The sequence below is a fragment of the Panthera tigris genome, chromosome X, assembly GCF_018350195.1.
Source record: "Panthera tigris isolate Pti1 chromosome X, P.tigris_Pti1_mat1.1, whole genome shotgun sequence".
NCBI classification, from domain to species: domain Eukaryota; kingdom Metazoa; phylum Chordata; class Mammalia; order Carnivora; family Felidae; genus Panthera; species Panthera tigris.
Genome location: NC_056677.1, coordinates 14,860,193 through 14,877,538, shown reverse-complemented (window position 1 = coordinate 14,877,538; position 17,346 = coordinate 14,860,193). Strand labels below are relative to the sequence as shown.

General features: G+C 43.3%; 1 protein-coding gene across 3 annotated transcripts in view; it reads right to left on the bottom strand.

The window, feature by feature from the left end:
• The window catches only part of PPEF1 (protein phosphatase with EF-hand domain 1), a 108,888-nt gene that overhangs the window by 65,918 nt on the left and 25,624 nt on the right, over nucleotides 1-17,346 (bottom strand). For all 3 annotated transcript variants that reach the window (XM_042975071.1, XM_042975070.1, XM_042975069.1), the window contains 2 exons: nucleotides 6,397-6,524; nucleotides 5,621-5,681 (listed from right to left, as the gene is read on the bottom strand). In XM_042975071.1, the coding sequence (XP_042831005.1) occupies nucleotides 5,621-5,681; nucleotides 6,397-6,524 (189 nt within the window). The remainder of the gene's footprint in view (nucleotides 1-5,620; nucleotides 5,682-6,396; nucleotides 6,525-17,346) is intronic.

Here is a 17,346-nt window from a genome sequence, read left to right as displayed (position 1 = left end):
ATATTGCTTTTCTTCTTTAAAATGCACAAAAAAAGCTTGGTCTGGCCCTTCTTTCCATACATTCGTTGACCTCCAATCCTTACAAGTTCCATTTCCCTATGCCAATTCTTAGAAAAAGCTACCCAAAATGAAATATCAGTAAACATCAAATCGTGGCCCTTTTTTTAAAAATCATAATCCTTTTGCTGATTTTTAGCCACATTAAAAAAAATAACATAGATTCTCTTCCTAATATGGTAGCTAAGGAGGATCATAATACGAACACAATCAAAAGCTTCAACAGTTCAAAGGCACGTACTGTGGGCTGTAACTATTATAACTAATAAGAGTAATTTAATGAATGCCAACAATACATGAAGATTTGTGCAACATATAATTTGAATGAATCCTTACCTATTTGATTCACAATTCTGTCAACATGAATCTAAACTAATTAAATATAATGAAATCTTGAATTATAACCAAATGATACCTTTACAAGTTGTTCTAAAGAAAATGCCTCAAAAATACCCCACCACGTATAATCATTTCTTTTTCCCAGTAAAACTCAAAATCTGGACAGGGAAAATTTTAAAGCCCACAATTAAACACACACACACACACACACACACACACACACACACACACACAATTTCTGCCTCTGCCACCCACGTGTCACTTTGAAAACAAGCTCCAAATATGGCTAGGGGGGAAAAAGCACCAATTGAACTGCATTTATAATTATTTCATTCCTCAAATATGAATCCTGATTAAGAGCAGTGACTACTGGATAGAAAGATGCAAAAATAATGTTACTTGTGACCAGTGTGATTAAATATCCATACTCACGAAAGTCAATTGAGAAACTCCCAGAACTGACAGGATCGATACTACAGAGGTTTAAGCCCAGTGGTTTGAACCACAGCTTTACCACTGCTGAGACGCATAACCTCGGGAGGTTACTTCCTAAGCCTCAACATTCCCATCTGACAAAAGGGAACAACAACACTAGCAGTCTCGGTGGTTTGTCATGCAGACTAAATGAAATATTTAAAGCGCTTAAAAGACATGGCACATGGCAAACATTTAACAAATGCCAGCAATAATAATTTCATAAACGTTGTTATTCGATAGGAGCACAGTACAAACAGGTATGAATCAAAGGCTTGTTAAAGACTACCAAGAACCACCGGGGAGACAGAATGGGGAAAATAACCTATTGACCATAACAACAAAAAGTATAAAATAGCTGGGTATGATAGGACGTTTTGGCCGAGCGGGGAAGCAGAAAGAATAGTCAAAACAATACTTGCGCACACTTCATCACACTCCCCGCTTCCATCAAGCTCTAGTTTAAACCTACTGTTACGTACAGCGGCTGCCGCTCTCTACCTGTGCGGTGGACGTGTGAAGTCTCCCCATCAAGTCCTAGGAACTGGTTTGAGCAACTAAGTAGTAGGACGCAGGAATGAATTGCTTCCAGGTCACCTCCCACCCGCGGAACGCCCAGAATGTCTCCGCTAACCCTGTGCCTCAGAGTTCAAACCATTATTCCGGAAATGTGAAGTGATCTTCTGGTCCCTAAATATACCCCACTTAGGGTCACAGCCCTTCTGCCAAACAGGCCTTGGGGGACGTTGTGTGGAGCCATCCCACCAAAGAGGGCCATCAGAAAGCAAGCTACAGTAATGCACAGCACGGTGACCCTAGTCAACAATCCTCTTTTGGGTGCTTGAAAGTTGCTAAGAGTACATTTTTAAAGTTCTTGCCATACACAAAAGAATTGTAACTGTGAGATGAGGGGAGTGTTAACTAACCTTATTGTGGTAATCATTTCATAATATATACATATGTGAAATCACCGCATTGTATACCTTAAATTTATACATTGTTATGTGCCAATTATATTTCAATAAAGCTGGAACATTTTTTAAAGGAAATCAACCTACAGAACTAATCTGTACATCAATTTTTCTGTTATGTCAATAATCAGATCAGTAAGATTCAAGGACTCTATAATAGAGAGATGTATAAGAGAAACGACAGCCTAGAAATATGCCCTATTACACATTTTTTAATGAATACATGATGAAGGAGGTACTATAAACCACGGTGAAAAGGTACATTACCAGAAATATTGTGGGAAAAATTGGTTAACTGCTTGGACATTGTCTTTTTAGCTGTGTTTTTAAATTGTTTTCAACCACTAGGCATCCAAATTTCCTTTTTTAGTTTAATATAAAAAATCCAAAATGTATGAAGTGTTAAAATTTTTAAAAGCCAAACCATAAAAAAATCTAGAAATACAGGCATAGCGATCCACATTTTAAATATTTCAAGGCCCTCTAAGTTTAAAAGTAGGGATGCACAAAGAAAAAGATATTTAGACTTGAAAGGTATTTTAAATAATTAATGGGTAAAAATTTCCTAAACCTGATGGAAAATACCAACCTAGATATCACAGAAGCTCGGCAAACCCCACACAGCGAAAATATAAATGAACCCTCATCAAGACACATTATACTTAAAGCCCTATTCTCCAATGTAACTTAGGTTAGTCTGTTTCTTCACCACCTCCATGAGGTGATTTTGTTACTCGTTTGTAATACGGTGAAATTCATTTGTCACTGTGTGTGTTCTATTTTGGTGCGTTCAAAGGAATGTTACTCCTCCCTCAGTCCTCTACCCAACTCTCCCATTCTTTTTCCCCTATTCCCACCCATCCACTCATCCCCTGTAGGTAAACAATGTCATTAGTTTCTGATTCATCCTATAGGTTTCTCCTGTATTTACTTTTGCACAAACACACACACACACACACACACACACACACACACACACATTGATATCAGGCGAAGACTTCTCAAATACGATGCAGAGAGCACTAACCATAAGGAGGAAAAAAAATTGTACTACATTAAAATCAAGAATGTCTGTTATCATCGAAAGACAGCATTTAAAGATTGGGGAGACAAAAGGCAAAGACTAGGAGAAGATATTTGCAATATGTTTCTCTAACAAAGGTTCATATTCTCGTATTTAGAATCCTTGGATACTCTTCAAAACTGGTAAGAAAAAAAGTGGCTAACCCAATAGAAAGATGGAAGGAGACCTGAACAGGCACTTCACCAAGCAGGATGTTCCTATGGCCAATAAATACACAAAAAGGCACACAATTTCGACGCTCACCAAGGAAACACAAAGCAGAAATGTGATACTACTACATACCTGGCAGAATGGCCAAAATGAAAAGGACAGACAACTCCAAGTGTTGAAGAGAACGGAGAGCAACTGGAACTCTCATCCACTGGTGGCAATATAACTTGGTACAATAATTTTATAAGACGGTTTGTCAGTATCTATTAAAGCTGGACATACGCATGCCCTGTAACCCAAAACTTCCATTCCTGGGTGGCAGTCCATCTTTATCCTGGCCCCCAGTGCATCACCCCTCTTTGTGTGTGCATCCCTTTACTGTAGAATGCCACCGCTTCCCCTGGCAAGAGCCGAAGCTCTCCTAACCCTGTGAATCTGTGGCTGCCCTTGTGACCTGCTGTGACCGATAGAATATGGCAGAACTGATTGTGTGTGAGTTCCAAAGAACAGGCCTTAAAGGCGTCGTAGCCTCTGCCTTTGTCCTCTTGGGATCCAGCTACTGGGTAAAGAATTCCAGGATATCCCACTAGACAGAAAGAATTGAGGTACCTAAGTTCAGAGCCAACACCAAAGTCCCGGCCATGCGAGTAAGCCCACCTAGACCTCCCTACACAGCCCAGCTAGGCTGAGTGAGGCTGAGTGACACCACATGGAACAAAGACATGCCATCCCCACTGAGCCCTGTTCAACTGCGTGATCCATAGAATCACAAGGAGTTAAATGGTTGCTGTTTTTAAGCCACTAAATTTCGGGGTGCTTTGTTATGCAGCAATAGACAACTGAAAATGAGTATACAGCAAGAGAAAATGGTCTGTATGTTCACCAAAAAGGACATGCACAAGAATGTGCATAGCAGTACCATTTAAATTACCCAAACTGCAAGCAACCCAAATGTCCATAAACAACGGAACGGATCAGTGTTGGCATATTCATAAAATGAAGTATTATTCAGCAATGAGAATGACCAAATTGCAACAGCGTGGATGACACTCGCAAATACAATGGTGAGTAAAAGACAGACTCGACACTGTATGCTTCCATTTATGGAGTGAAGTTCAAAACCAGCCAAACCAATCTAGGATATAGAAGACAGGAAAGTCATGAAGGAGGAATTGGGAAGTGACTGGACAGGAGAGAGGCTTCTGTGGCTCTGAAAATGTTTTCTTTCTTCTGGGCGCAGGTTACAAGGGCCTGTTTACTTTGAAAAAATGTACTGAGCCATATACCTGTGATTTGGGTACTTATTTTAACATAGGTTAGACTTCAAGAAAAGTCTACATCAGAAGATTAAAACACTGTCCCCTTCTTTGATAAAAATTTTTAAATATTTTTGAATCACCTGCAGATTTTTTTTTTTTTTACATGCAGATTTTTTAAAAATACAGAGCCCGAGTAAATATCTCCGGGCTGGAACCCAGCCATCTGTGTCTGTGAATCTCGATAAGTGATTCCAGTACACAGACCAGATCCAAAGAGCAGGTCATTAGCAAAAAGAGTGCTGTTTCATTTCACCATCATTATATTTCCTCTCAGAAATATTTTGCCAAAGAACATGAAGCACAAACAACTGTCTCCAAGTTGCAATTATCTGAAAGAAAGAAAATGGCAAAATACCCACTTCCGCCCACTCCCCACTCCTCAGGTTTGGCTATTCTACCATTTAGAAAGCTCCTACGGATCATTAAAGGCTTTAATTAGTTTCATACATATGCGCTCAGCTCAAGGCATGCCATTAAAACACTATTCTTTTGCCGCTTTGAAGGGTGCTCGCTAGATGATTTAAAAGAAGCTCTTCGATGACATATACTTTTAATTAGAACCAAAAAATGACCCAAATTAAAGAAAAGTGAGTCTGTGAGTCTAGCATCTACCTTGAAGAGAACAACAGGCATCTTGATTTGCAGAACAAATGCATGCCCCGGGAATAACCATCATTTTGAAACCATTTTGAACCCATTCTACATTGTCTGTCCCTGAAATGATTTCCTTAGTCATTTCAGAAGGACTAAATAAATGATAAAGAGACAGAGAGACAGACAGCTGGCTGTGCGGCAAAACAGACAACCGTGTTCAAGCCACCATTTCCCCCCAGATTCATTTCACGAGATCCTCAAGAGTGTGTGATCTCTCGGCACAAAAGTTTTTGTGGATAAAAAATAAGATCCTCTTTACTAAGCTACTTTCTGTATATCAAGAGATTGTGGTTCAGAGAAGGTGTTCAGCAAATTAACATTGAGTGAAATCGAATTCAGCTTTTTCAAAGTGAAAAAAAGTAAGTGACCAATTTAGTCAAGTCAACAACAATCAGCGAAAAAAGCCACTTGACCTGATTTCACCAGTTTTGGGGGGGGGGGGTCGCAAAGGTAAGACAGGTGAGCATTGTTTTAATTTCTTAGCGTTCTCCCATCTTCGGAGTTTACATCCCTTGAAGAGGGCAATTCAATATGTAATGACTGCTTTTCAAAAGACTAAACATTGTACTTACCTGGATCTTTCTCATGTATATGTGCATAGTTTTCCAACATGAAGGAAAAGAAGTTGGATAGCTGGACAAAATAAAAATACGTTAGTCAATTGATGACCCCCAAACAGCTACTGTGGCAAATGCTGTCGGTGTTCCAAGCAAGTGCTCTTCACTCTTCTGGAACAGTCATCTCCTAGCTGCCTTAGGTGCTAACAGGTCCCACCTCCACCTGCCTCCCACCTCCCTCCTGGCCCTTGGCTGGTGAGCCGCACCTCCCCCAGAGACACACAGCATATCACAGATCCCCCCTCCTTTTTACTGTTAAAAATGTACTTTTTTTCTGCTAATAAGCATTAACGCTGGATTTATACATCACTTTTGCAAGCTTGAAAAAGGCCTTCCTCACTCATCTATATTTTCTTCTAGAACTCTCACAGGTTTGTTCTTGGGAAATGTCTCCATTTTTTAACTCCTTAAAGTATTTTTTCCTTCATAAAGTGACAACTTTACTATTGGGGCACGTACCCAAGAACAGAATAAGGCCATTTTTCATTAGTTGACTAGACATCTGGCAGCCCTCTTCAAAATGTGGACTTCAGAACTGAAAAACACCATCTTCCTCCCAAATCACACCCTCTCCGAACGGCTAGTTCCAAGGCAGTGTCACTATATCCTCCGTTACAGTTTTCGCCAAGGTTCCTCAGCTTAAAATGGATCCCAACTTTCTTTGTTTTTTCAATTATGAGGGGTAAAGAGAGGCACTTTGCCAAAAGAAGAGACGAGCTTGCAAAACAGACCTGCAATTGGCCTTGTTCGTCGGCGTATTCGATGGACTGGAAGATGGTGAGGGCATAGCGCTGTCTGGCCTTCAGTCGAGTGCTGTAGCCCCGGTACCAGTTCTGGATGACCAATGCAGCTTTGAGCACTGCAGCGCCACAGGATACGAAAATTAGAGAAAACCAGTTACCATGCAGCTGTGGGATTGGGGAAGTAGGTATTCCGGAAAAAAAAAACGAAAAAACAAAAAAAACCCAGTCTGCCTGGATTTCCAGGTTCTAAGAACATAACAACTACAGTGAAATTGACCTTTGGATTTTTGTAAAATGTCCTCAAGTCTCAAATACTCAGAGAACACTGATGGCCTAGCCACTGTCAGTAGAGTTTGGGCGGCAAGAAGGCATGAATCTGAATCCCGGCTCTGCTAATTACTGCCTGTGTGACTTTGAGAAGTCACTAAAACTCTCAAAGCCTCCGTTTCCTCATCTGTAAAATGGGGAAAATAAGAGCACCTACCTCCGGCACTACTTAGGCATATGAAGTCTACATGTGCCCTATGAAGTAGCAATTCCATTCTTCACCACGTACCCCCAAGCAATCCTCACACGGCCCAAGAGGGAGACATACGGGGCGGCGGTGTTTCTTTGTTTGTGACACTAGGGAGTTTGCCACCAATGCAGCCTGGCTGTCCACCGCGAGGAAGGAGAATGTGTAACTCTGGTAGGTGCACACCATGGGCCATCAGGCCACAGCTCGAAGCAATGGATTAATAAGTAAACCCACAGCAACGTGGCTGGGTCTTAAAAACACAGCGCTTCAGTTAGAACGGTTGTTGACAAGTTAAAGACAATGAAATATAACACATCACTTTACATAAATTTAAAATACGTATACACAAACCCAAAATATACATGTCCTAAGAATATATACGAAGGAAAAGACATTAAACAAATAGAGCGGGTATTTACGGGGAAGGGGGGGGTGAATGGGTATGGGGTACACGGATAAAAAGGAGCAAGCAAATTAATTAAGATAAGAAAGGGTCTTGCACAGACCAGGGATGGCAAAGTACAATGAACTGAAAAGTACAATTCGCTCCAGCCTCCGTACCTGAGATTCAATTGATAAGAGATGGATAAATGAACACACCTCCCTCCTTCCCAGAGTTACAATAAGGATGAAAGGAGATCCTACAGGTGAAGAGTTTAGCCCTACGCCTGGTTAATAAATGGCTAAACAAACGGCTACTGCAGGGATAAGCATGGTCTTGTTTGTGGGTTATTCAGGCACACTGACTCCGTTCTGGGGCTCTGAGCCTTGGAACCGTCCTGTAGCTTCATAGCTTTGAAGAAGGCAATCAGGTGAGAGATAATGAGATTTAAAATATAGTCTCTTATGCCTTCCTCAAATTTTAGAGTGAAGAGCAATCAACACCAGCTGGCTTCTTTTATTCATGTTATAATTTTTCCCAGTTAGCACATAAAAATTAAGAGTTGACTATAACAAGAACAATTTGAATTCTAAAAGCAGGATTCTAGCCTCCCGTCCCAGGATCCCTGGCTCAATACTGCTGTGGTATTACTAGTCATCTGAGCGTATTTATTTATGAGTTTCTCCAAGGCTCTCCGGTTCCAGAGACACTCATTTCATTATTCAGCTTCCAGAAGACCCCAGGAAGTAGACATGAGGTCAAGTATCATGATCTCTACAGGGAAAAACCACAGGGAGAAGAGACAGAGTGACTTGTTCAATACGATAAAGCAAACGATTGGGAGGCTGAAAATCTCGAGTGTTCTCACCATATGGAGAGCCCAGGCTCACCTGAAAGGTCTGTTCTACGGGACAGTCACTGTCATGACCAACCAACCCTGACCTCAGGGGCTCTCTCTGTTCATCAAGCCCAGTGGAACTGTCCGGGGCTATTTACTGAGCACTTACTGAGGGTCGGGCAACGGACTCTTTTCCGTGATCCTCACCGCACTGTGAAGCTGAGAGAGACTAGCCAGTAAGTGGAAATGAACAGCAAGGGCTTGAACCCAGGTCTCACTGATCTGTAGCCCATGCTCTTAACCTCCATAGAGCTACTGACCTTTTTCTGTGCCTCAGTTTCTTCATCTGCACAGTGCTGTAGTAGAATAAATGATCACTAGAGTCTCCTCTACTTAGGATTAGCACCACCAATAATAAATAACCATGCTTATCATTTCTATAATTAATAATGGAACAAAGCAGCGACCACATGTTAAGGGTCGACTGTAAGACACTCGGTCCCCACAAGTATCGTCTCTACATTACACGTAAGGAAACTTCGCGTTCAGAGAGGCAAGTATCTTGTTTCAAGTCACTTATCTAGTACAGACTCAGCTCTTCTGAGTCCAAACTCTGGGCTCTCTCCACTATCGCCAGTTACTTCATTCCCTAAACTATTTGCACCTTTCCTTCGTTTGAGTAAGAACTGCCACCATTCCTTGAATGCCTACTATGTGCCTGCCACTAAGCTAGACGTACGTTAACTACCACCTCTACTCCTCCTCCACGAGGGGAAATAGGTGATCCGAGCCCCCTGCCCTATCTCTGCCTTGCTTCTGCCCCATCCATTGCTGGGATCGCACCCCACCCCCCAAGGCGGGAGCTGCCATTTTATTTGATAAGGCACACAGTACTTTCACGGGCTATATTTTACTAGTAGGAGTGGAAGGGAGACAACAATGCTCAGTTCCCCGGCTCCTGCATTTCTTCTTCTGCTCCAAAGGCATTCCCCACCCCCTTCCCGGCTGGAAAATGCACCATCCGGTACCTGAGCCCCTACACCCGGGCATGAATGCCACTTACGAAGCTATCACGTGTCAGCTGTCACCCCACACTCCTCTAGTCCGCTCCCTGATGCTCTGCCAACAGGGGCAGTGGGGGGCGACAGTGAGGCTGGAGGAGGGAACCAGGGACACACTCCTTCCCGTCTGCTTCCCTTTCCTGTTAGTGGAACCTAGCAACGGCTCTCCACCCTGCACCCCCATTCTGCAACCCCCACCCCCAGCAGCTTCTCCTGGTAGCTGCGCTGGATCCAGTCTGCAGTTAGCCAGCACTTGCAAAACCAGCCTCCCAGCAGCCCCTCAGACACACCAGCGCCAGCCAGGCAGCCCCCATTCTCCAAGGTCTGAGTTCCAATGCTGCGGGAACCCTCCTCCAAGCTTCTACATTTTAAGAATTCCAACCTTTCCCTTTCTCTCTCAGCCCTAGAGATGGTAACTTTCCCGTAATTGCTACCTCTGTATACCTTAGGGTTCCTCCAGGAACCTTTCGGTGACCTAGGAACAACTCGACGCCCGATTGACAGTTCTTTAAATTCACCTCTGTCGTCAGATCACTCTATGGTTTCTGCCTCCCGACTAGGCCCGGCCCGATGAGCCGGTGTCACTGGGTGGGAAAAGCAGGCTCAGGTTAGGCCTCAAGCGTCCAACTTCCCGGACGCTCCAGCTCAGGCCCTTCCCAGAATCCCACATCGGGGTTTGAGTACCTCGGCAGCGGCTGATAAAAGGGGCTCTGATTCACATCCCGCTACTGCTCCTTTGGCTTACAGCCCCCCCACCCCCACCCCCAGGGCCCTCTCTGGCGCAGGGAAGGAGACGGGCAGGGCAGGGTTGAATGGACCAACATCCGACCTCGAAAACCTCACCTGATTCCTAAGAACCCACCCGCTCGCGGCACGGCCGCTCTAGCCAGCTGAGGACGCTCTCCTGGAGCAGGAACCCCCAAAACGGCAAAGGTTAGAGCCCAGGTACGAGAGACCCTACCAGAGGGGTTGCCGGCTCCGTACCTCCCCCAACCCTGCGTGCAGAGTTGAAGACCTGTGTCATCCAGTCCTGAACCTGCTGGACAGCCTAGGTCCCCTTCTGGTCCTGCTGCTTCATCATGTGACTGGTGACAGGGCTTGTCTTCCCCGTCACATTAATTCCATGCAGAAAAAAAAAACCCAGAGTTAAAGCTATTGCCATATGTGTCCCAAGGGCCTCCTATTTTCGTTTCTAGAAGGAAGCAACAGTATGGGTTTAACAAGTTACCTGGCCAATTTTCTGTCTCCAGCACAGGTGGATTCTCTATTACCAAGCCACGGTGTTTTGGGTTTGGTTTTCCCGTGGCTTCTTTCCTATAGTGGCCATCATTATCATGGGAGTTTGCGGGAAATTAAATATCCACGTAGGTCAATGAATAAGACAAAAATTCAGAGCATTGGTTTTGTGCCGGACACTGTGCTTGGTGCTTTATGCAGATCATTTCATTTCATTTGATTTAACTCTCCCACCAATCCTACGAAGTGACATTATCCTCATTTTACAGGTAAGGAAACTGAGGCTCAGGAATAACTTGTTTGGGGTCACATCACTTGTCTTTGGGAGAACACAGAGTCAAATCCGGATCTCTGTTATTCCAGAAACTGGGCTTTTAACCATAATGTCGTACAACCCAGGGTGGCACTTGGAATCAGCCATAAAAAAAATGAGACAGTATCTCCTCCCTCCCATACCTTCCCTACCTCACGTTCTCTATGCTCTTCACCTGCTCTATTGTTCTCCGTTCCACGTTTTACCATCTGGCATTCTATATGCTTGTATGGTTATGTGTTTATTGTCTATCTTCCCCTATTAGCTAAGCTACACGAGAACAGGGACTTCATTTTGTTCACTGCTATAACCCCAGCACCTGGGGTAAGGCCTGGCAACGGATATGCGTTGAACAAATGAATGAATACCTTCTAGGGCTCTTAGAACAATAATCTATTAGTAATGTATAATAATGTACTAGTAATGTGTTGCTATAGGTATTAGTAATATACCAATTAATTGAGTGACTAATATAAAACGCTTAGCATATTGCCTGGCACATAGGAAGCACTCAATAAATAGCAGATGCTTTTTTTTTTAAAAGTAAGGTGGGAGGGGCGCCTGGGTGGCTCAGTCGGTTAAGTGTCCGACTTAAGCTCAGGTCATGATGTCGCTGTTTGTGAGTTCGCCCCCCACGTCGGGCTCTGTGCTGACGCTCAAAGCCTGGAACCCACCCTCTCTCTCTCTGCCCCTGCCCTGCTCATGCTTGCTCTCTCTCTCAAAATAAACATTAAAAAAAATTTTTTAAAGTAAGGTGGGAATAACACAATAATCGTCTCTCTCCAGTCTAACAACTTCTAGTGCCCCCCCCCCAATTTCCTAATGATACATAAATTCATTAAAAATTTCACAAACTACTGTGGACAAACAGGCTACCATCCCAGAACCCAAGAGTCAGGAACAAGAAGAACTGTGCCAACCAGGATCCAGAGGGCTCACTCCTTCAGAGAGCACAGTCGTGGCTCAAAGACCGCCTTCTCAGTGAGGCCTTTCCTGACCACTCTTTTCAAAATGGCACCCCGCTGCCCATTGCCCATCTCATTCCTTATTTTCTCACCCTGGCACTTATCACTACCTGCTATAGCACATATGTTACTCATTTGTTAATTGTCTCTCTCCTTCCACTAGAATGTAATCTCCATACGGGCTGGGATGTTAGTCCGCTGGGTTAGCGGCTACATCCCCTGACTCTGGAACAGCCCCTGGAACATGGTAGATGCTCAGTATATACATGCTGAATGGATGAAATTACTCTTCAGTTAAGACTTTCTGTCTTGTGTTTCTCTTCATGCTGACTGGTAGAGTCTTATCTTTGGTTTGTTTTTCAAATGAGAGTTTATTTGACAGACAGTTCTTTAAACCGGAACCTTACATTCAGGACAATAAGGCATTTAAAGACTCTCTGCTTTTGGAAGTCTGCTGACAGAGGCCTCCTGAGGAGGCCCCAGGATGAGCAAATATTTAGTGTAACTTTAAGGGGCCTGACATCCAGTCAGGAAGAAAGAGAGGTGCAAGTGTGATAGAAGTCATTAAAATGAATTCAAATGAACTGGAAAGAGAACGAAGCAACTAGTAGCAAAAGGCTTTGAACAAGGGGGAAACCATCTCTTCCTTCAGCACTTCGAAGCATGATGACACTACAGTCTGGCTTAACTCTGGGACCGCAGTCTTCTTGGTTATTCTTGTTTACAACTATTCCACACCTGCCATCTGCTAGAGTGTGTGACTGTCATAGAGAGACTTCTAACTTCACTGGAGAAACGGCTCAAAGCACATGCCCAGTGGACATGAGATGGTCACAAAGTCTGCTTCTTGGGCAGCAAGCGAGACAAGAACCGTGTGAGGCTCACTCATCCGCGAACTCGGGCATCCCTGCACAGCATTCTTGTCCCTAGAGAGCATTCTTTTTTTTTTTTTCAGATGTTTATTTTTGAGACAGAGAGAGACAGAGTGTGAGCAGGGCAGGGGCAGAGAGAGAGGGAGACACAGAATCCGAAGCAGGCTCCTGGCTCCGAGCTGCCACCAGAGCCCGACGCGGGGTTTGAACTCACACACCGTGAGATCATGACCTGAGCCAAAGTCGGACGCTTAACCGACTGAGCCACCCAGGCACCCCTGGAAGGCATTATTCTTCAGAGGGAAATGAGAGTAAAGCATGAGGCCCAGTCTCCAAATACTGACGGGCACTTTAAACAAAACCATCACTTTCCCTAAATGACAAGAGAGATCATAATTTTATCATTCTCGGAAACCTCTGGCGTTCCGGTCAGAGAAGGGCAAGAATTAGAGGTCTTTTCTTTGACTTTTTATTTACTCATGTGCTCACCCACCCAGCAACCCATCCACATGAGATAATAAAGAATAAATTTTGAATTGGTCATCTGGAGACTTCCATTTTGGTTCTGACTCAAGCAGGTGCCAACTGTGTAACTTTGAACAAATTGTTTAACCTCTCTGGTCCTCAGTCTCTCACGTGAACCGTGAGAACTTGGAATTATGTGATCTCTAAGATCCTCTCCAGTTCTGAAATATTCTAATTCATCCTTCTATTTTTTTTTTTTTTTTTTTTTAGGGCCACAGCTTCAGCCTACCTACTACTGCACATTGCAAAGCTGAAAATAACCATTCAAGGACAAAATAGGGCAGGTACATGTGAACACTCAGCTTAGAAGCTTCTGGACAAAGAAGACAAATTCTAAAGGCTACTAAAACAACAATGACAACAACAAAACAACTGAATTATCCCTATAGAAAAATCCAAGTCAAGTCACTAACATCCTTGGCGTCTGCATCAAGAATTGTGGCAAAGTTTGCTAGCAAGTAGTCTGGGAACATTAAACACTTCACCCATCATTTCTCTTTTAAATTGCCTAGAGTCTGATTACTGTGTATGATCGGTTAAGTGGCTCAAGTGACAGCCAAGAGAAGATGGATAGAGATGGACGGGGAAGAAAGTGAAGACAAGCGTGGGCTTGGAGACAGAGACACATGGGAAGGGGCTAAGGTCCGGAGGTTTCAATGAAGATCAAGAGATCAGAACATGGGACAGTCATAAAGACCACAGAGGCAGAACTGATGCGGGTGGCCACAGGGGCCAGGAAAGGGGAGTGAGCCTCTCAAGTAGAGTGAGGAAGGGGTGCTGGAGTTTAGGAGGTAAAGGAACTGAGACACCAGTGCATTTGGGCTTGTCCATGTTTACAGTGAAGCTACTCAAGATGATGCCAGGACGTGGTTCACGGAGTCTGCAATGGACGGAGAAGGGAGAAGAAGGGAAAACAAGCAAGAGCTAATAAACGGCATTCCCAAAGGGCAGAACCCTAGGCTGCGGCCACCACAGACTTAACAAACACATCTCAGGTTGCACAGGACTGGGATATTATTTGTTTACGTTTATTTGTTCATTTTGAGAGAGAGAGAGAGAGAGAGAGAGAGAGAGAGGGAAAGAGAGAATCCCAAGCAGGCTCTGTGCTGACAGCACCCTGATGCAGGGCTCGATCCCACGAACCATGAGATCATGACCTGAGCCAAAATCAAGAGTCAGACTAACTGACTGAGCCACGCGGGTGCCCCAGGACTGGAATATTCTTAACTTTTTCTCTGAAAGATTTTCAGACATACGGGGAAAGGTCAGAATAGTACAATTGTTAATATTTTGTCACATATGCATTCTCCTACTCTCTCTCTCTTGCTTCTCTCTCCACACATGCCTACCATTTCTTCAGTCTCCTTTATTCTAACACAATTCCTTAACCTTTCTTTCTTTTTAATGACACTGAAATTTTTGAAGAGTACAGGCTAGTTATTTAAAATATCCCTCAGTTTGGATCTGTCTGTTATTTCCTCATGATTAGATTCGGGTTATATATTTTGGCAGGAATAAGTGATGAGTCTTTCTCAAGTATGTTACATCAGAAGGCAGATGACATTAATTTGTCTCATTACTGGTGATATGAACCTAGATTACTTGGTTAAACTGGAGTAAGGTAAAAGGGCCCACCCTTTTAGTGGTGACCACTAAAGGTGACCACCACCTGGCTAAGTGCAAACAGGCTCGTTAGGCGACCCGCCCCCAGGCGCCTGGGTGGCTCAGTGGGTTAGGCATCCGACTCTTGGTTTTGGCTCAGGTCATGATCCCACGGTTGGTGAGTTTGAGCCCCAGCTGGCAACGTGGAGCCTGCTCTGGATTCTCTGTCTCCCTTTCTCTCTGCCTCTCTCTCATGCTCTCTCTCTCTCTCAAAAATAAAATAAACAAAAATCTTTTTTTTTAATTTTTTTTTTATTATTTATTTTTGAGAAACAGAGTGAGACAAAGCATGAGCGGGGGAGGGGCAGAGAGAGAAGGAGACACAGAATCTGAAGCAGGCTCCAGGCTCCGAGCTGTCAGCACAGAGCCCGACACGGGGCTTGAACCCACGAACTGTGAGATCATGACCTGAGCCGAAGTTGGACACTCAACCAACTGAGCCACCCAGGTGCCCCTAAACAAAAATCTTAAAAAAAAAAAAAAAAAAAAGAACTTAAAAAAATATCCATAGGCCCTAGCTGACCAAAGGACTACTTACTACTGAGCACAGGTACCAAAACAAAGGAAAATTCCATGTGTTCCCATACCTCCTCACCCTTCCCTCCTTAGCTACAGCCCCCCACCACTGCCTCCTGGCAGACAGTCTCTCCTTTGCTGCTCCTTGGCAGAATATTCAATAAACTTCATTTGCCTTTGCTCTGCCTCAAGTGACTTCTTTCACCACCAGACCCCACCCGATCGGATGGATCGCCCCACAGCGGCCACGTAAAATTCTCTACCGTAGATGTATTTATTTGCTCCCTCTTTACAATTAATAAACAATTTGCAGGAACATGCTTTAGGACTGTGTATATATTCTGTTCTCCAAAATATCCACAGATAATTTTTGCCCAAATCAATTCTTTCTATGGTAGTTGCAAAAATAGTGATTTTCGAACTCATTCTCTCTACATTTATTAGGATTCAGATTGTTAAATGCCCCATTTAAAGCCTTCTTTTATTCAACAGGGCAATGGAACAACACAAAGATTACACGAAGCCCATCTTATGGAAGTTTTCATAAGAACTGCAATCCTTGGCTACACCATAGTTCAGGAAAATATGAAGCTTTAGCCGTACGATACCGAAATAATAAGCTAAATCAGTAGAACCACGAAAACGACAGTTTACAAGTAACCGCTAGCTCTCTATCATATGAATTTCTGCCAATTTTGTAAAGAATCATTATCAGGAAGATCTCAATTTTTAAAAACTATTATATTTTTAATTATGTAAGAAATTTAGCTATGTAAAAGTGCTACTAGCATTTTAAATTATTGAAAAATTTTCTCATAGGAAATATGTTCTATTCAACAATTCAATCATGACCTCTAATCCTCACTCGGAAAAAAAAAATTAAATGTCTTGACTGCAATTCTGTTTTATGTCTCCCCTGTTATTAATTACTAATCTGAGTTATATTGCCACATTCATTCACCCAAGGTCAAATACGATCAGCATTAAATTTTTGCCTTTTGCAGCTGCTGAAAAGATAAGGCAATATAAAGCCATAATTGTGTAAGAAAAGTGTTCTGATTACAGGAAATAACTGGCAAGTGGGCCTCAGGTAATGCCCTTTCTTATACTCCGTTGAAATATGTCTCTTTGTAACAGGATTTTCTAACAATTAACAGGATCCAACTAAAAGCTGGCTCCTTTGTGAATTGTCTAGTCAAGGCTAGAAGCTGGTAAAAAGCATTTAAATGGGGGAGGTGGGACTTCATCCTCTTCCGGTAATACTTTCTACCCCCCAAGAGCTCATGATTCTAGAGTGGGTCTCTAAATAGTCCGTGGCAGAGTCTCTTAATACTTAACATTTCTAAAAGTAGAGGTGGATTAGTCACACAGCCAATAAACAAAAAATATGAAGATGCATTTAATAGGTGTGAAAAATGAAAAGGATGTTTGGTTTTTGTGTGCCTGTTTCATACAGGCAATAAATGTGTTTGTAGTACCATTCCTATATAAACCTCAAGACCCACACATTATCATATCAAAAAGTGAACAATTAACTAAAAATTATTATTGAAAGGGATCATAGGGGCGCCTGGGTGGCTCAGTCGGTTAAGCGGCCGACTTCGGCTCAGGTCATGATCTGGCGGTCCGTGAGTTCAAGCCCTGCGTCGGGCTCTGTGCTGACAGCTCAGAGCCTGGAGCCCGTTTCAGATTCTGTGTCTCCCTCTCTCTGACCCTCCCCCGTTCATGCTCTGTCTCTCTCTGTCTCAAAAATAAATAAACGTTAAAAAAAAAAAAAAAGAAAGGGATCACTTTCAGATTCTGTGTCTCCCTCTCTCTGACCCTCCCCCGTTCATGCTCTCTCTCTGTCTCAAAAATAAATAAACGTTAAAAAAAAAAAAAAAAAAGAAAAAGAAAGAAAGGGAAAGGGACCACTTTCAGATGCAGAAAGTGGTCTCCTTCCACAAAGAAAAGTACTTGTTTAAAATGATTCCCTAAACTCTGTGCTGACAGCATGAAGCCTACTTGGGATTCCCTCTCTCCGTCTCTCTCTCTGCCCCTCCCCTGTGTGC